Source organism: Propithecus coquereli, unplaced genomic scaffold (assembly GCF_000956105.1).
Source record: "Propithecus coquereli isolate 6110/MARCELLA unplaced genomic scaffold, Pcoq_1.0 Scaffold178, whole genome shotgun sequence".
NCBI lineage: Eukaryota > Metazoa > Chordata > Mammalia > Primates > Indriidae > Propithecus > Propithecus coquereli.
The window spans coordinates 4785214-4788550 of record NW_012142523.1 but is presented as its reverse complement, the minus strand read 5'-3'; the positions used below and the strand labels follow the sequence as shown (position 1 = coordinate 4788550).

At 32.0% G+C, this 3337-nt stretch overlaps 1 protein-coding gene across 3 annotated transcripts in view; it reads right to left on the bottom strand.

Moving 5' to 3' along the window:
• The window catches only part of AGO3 (argonaute RISC catalytic component 3), a 111091-nt gene that overhangs the window by 69440 nt on the left and 38314 nt on the right, over positions 1 to 3337 (bottom strand). For 2 of the 3 annotated variants that reach the window (XM_012642355.1, XM_012642356.1), the window contains one exon: positions 2875 to 3011. The exons of the other annotated variant lie outside the window; for it this stretch is intronic. In XM_012642355.1, coding sequence (XP_012497809.1) covers positions 2875 to 3011 — 137 coding nt within the window. The remainder of the gene's footprint in view (positions 1 to 2874; positions 3012 to 3337) is intronic. 3 annotated transcript variants of the gene reach the window in all.

The following is a 3337-nucleotide window of genomic DNA, read 5'->3' as shown; positions in this document are numbered from 1 at the left end:
GTACAACAGGAATCAATAGATGTTCCTTAACATGATAATATATACAAACATATGTGTATGCATAATACTTAATGTAGAAACACTAGAAACATTCCTTCAAAGCAAGGAATAAAAAGATGTCCACTAATTACTACTGTTCAATACTATCATGTCTAATTAGTCAATATAATATGATAAAAAAAATTAGAGGTATACAAATCCAAAGGAAGAGGTAAATCTATCACTATCTGTAGATGGTATGATTATAACCTAGAAACCACAAGAAAGTAACTTGAAAAATATTAATACTATAAATAATAATGGGATTCAATGAGGCTGAGAGATAAATAGCATATAGAAATCAAAAGCCTTCATATAGTATATAGAAATCAAAAGCCTTCGTATATACAAACAATAACTGGGTATAATCTATAAACCCACTTAATAGCAACGAAAAGGAAAAAATTCCAGGAATAACAAGAAATGTGCAAAATTTATGTGAGGAAAGCTTTAAAACTCTCCTGAAGGAAACAGAAGTAATTCTGAAGAAATAAAGACACAGTATATTCTTGGACAGAAAGACTCAACACCTTAAAGATGCCAATTTGTCCTAACTTAATTTTTAAATGTAATGAGATCTCAATAAAAATAATCTTTCCTCTCTCACCCACTGAATCTAAACAAGGAGTTTATAAAGCTTGTATAGTAAAGTACGTAAGAATGACCTGGAAAACTCTGAAAAGAGAAAATGGGACTATTAAATATTAAAAGTCATAAAAGAAATGACTGATCAATATATACGTGTTTGTGTGTATGCCAACACACAAACAGATAAACTGCATGGCAAAACAAAAAGAACTCCACCACACCAAGGTCAAAAGACAAATAACAACCTAGGTATAATACCTGCAACTCCTATTACTGATGAAGGGCTAATCTCCTTAACTTAGAAAGTGCTCCCACTAAATAAGAAGATCAAAAATCCAATAGAAAAAAAGGGCAAAAAGTAACACTTCATTAAAAAAAGAAACACAAGTGGCCCTTATATACGTGAAAAGGTAGTCATTGCAAATTAAAAGTACAAAAGGAAACTATTTCTTGTAAATCCGACTGACAAAAATCTAAGAGTTTGACAACTCCAGCTGCAAAAACATAAGGAAAATAGGTATTCTCATTTATTGATGAAAAATGCTTACAACCTCTATGGAGGGCAATCTGTCAATAATGACCAAAATTACAAATACATTTACCCTTGACCCATCAATCTCACCTCCAGGAATTTGTTTTACAGATATATCTAAATACATATGAAATGATACTCTGAAATGGCAAATAATTAAAACAACCCTAGTATACATCTAAAGGGAACTGGTTAAATATATAGATCATGTATTACACCATGGTAGATACAACTGAAAAACTGTACTGATCTAGAAAGATCCAAGGATCCTTGGAGGAATGTCTACTTCAAGGTATTAGGCCAGAAAAATATAAGATGTTTCTGGACGTTCTTCTGTGCCAGAATGCAAGAAAGCTATTAAACACTAATGAATTATCAAGAGGACACTGTGCTTTTCCACATAAAAATTCCATATAATGCCAAAAGAATGAAAGAATTAGAAAAATTACCAATTGGTAATCACTAGTGAAATTAATAATTCAGGTAACAACGATCAATGAATAGAACATTAGTAATTATTAATAAAAGGTTGATTGGGAAATTTATAATGGCGAGATCTCTGAATCAACTGATTAAGCTCTGAACTTACAAATTAATGTTAGCATCACTAAAACTGGGGCCCCTAAATACTATGTGCCTCCTAATATGATACAATATAAAAGCAATTATGAAGTATTTTGAACCAGAACTGAATCAAACTTCTAGGGCTTTTATTCTCAGGAAATATAGGTGATAGAAGAACAAGGTAATGACACAAGAAAATAAAAAGACAAATTCAGATTTGGGGATATTCTATAGGACAAGTGACCAAGTTTCTGCAACAAGTCAATGGCATAAAAAAAGAAACAAACAAACAAGAGGGAAGAAAATGGGACTACTAGATTAAAAAGGCATAATAACCACATGTGAGGTGTGGATCTTGTTTGGATTCTGATTAGAACCAACTAACTAGAAAAAGACATATTTGAGACTATCAGGGAAATCTGATTATGGACAGGGTATTAGAAAGTACAAATAAATGTTGTTTTGAATTTTATTATGTATGATAATGGCACTGGTGCTGTGTAAAAAAATCCATATTTTTAGAGTAAACTAAAGTAGTATAGACAAAATAACATGCTGTCCAGGATTTGATTTAAAAATACTACAGTAGAGGAAGACATGTATATATAATAGATTAGGTAAAAGCAGAAACATCCTGACAATCTGAATCTGCTACATACATGGCAGTTGACCATACTATTCTACTTTTATGTAAGCTTGAAAATATTTGTAAGAAAACACCTAAAAATGAAAATGCAATTAGCACCACATTAAGACCAACAGCAGACATAACACCTGGGTCACCATGACCAACACACTTCTCTTTCTTTAAATTATGAATTTCATAATGAAATGCTGACAAGAGTTAAAAGGACAAAAGTGAGTTATAACAGAAGATTGCTCAGATGATCATGTCAGGGCTTTTAAAATTTATTTTCATGTGCTTGCTTCATGTTTAGTAGCATTCCAAGACAAGTTCTGTGTAAAGACTTTCTAAATGAAATGTAATAAAAATATAAAGGTTTTTCCAATATATCATAACACGTGTCCAAATATTACTTCAAGACACCAGTACATATAATTCATATAATTACATAAGAAAATCTACATACACAACCCACATCTTACAGAAATCAACCACCCAATACAGAGTATGGCTTTTGTTCCCTTACCATCAATATTAAGCATCATTTTCCACATGGCAGGCCGAACAGATTGATGGAATCCAAACCATACTTCCCTGCCCCCTCCCAGAGGGTGGTCATATCCTTCTGGAGCTGAGAAAAAGGAACGCCCCACAGGTGTGTATCTACAAAAATTAAAATGGCATGTTCAATCCTTTCCTTCCCATATAAGTATTTAAATATGCAGAACAGGGAAGACTAGAGCACAATTTATTATAATGATGCTCACCATCATGAATATAAATTAAACATTTTCCAAATTTGTGAAAGCAAAAAGTATCCTTCTAAATGAAAAAATCCATCAGTATCATTCACTGAAATTCACCTTTCTTAAAACTAATGTTAGCTTGAATAAGAATAAATTTTATTTAATATAGTTAGCTGACCATGTCTGTATCACATCCTCTGGGTATAACGACAGGTTGAAAAACAGCAGACTCTATGGGAGAAT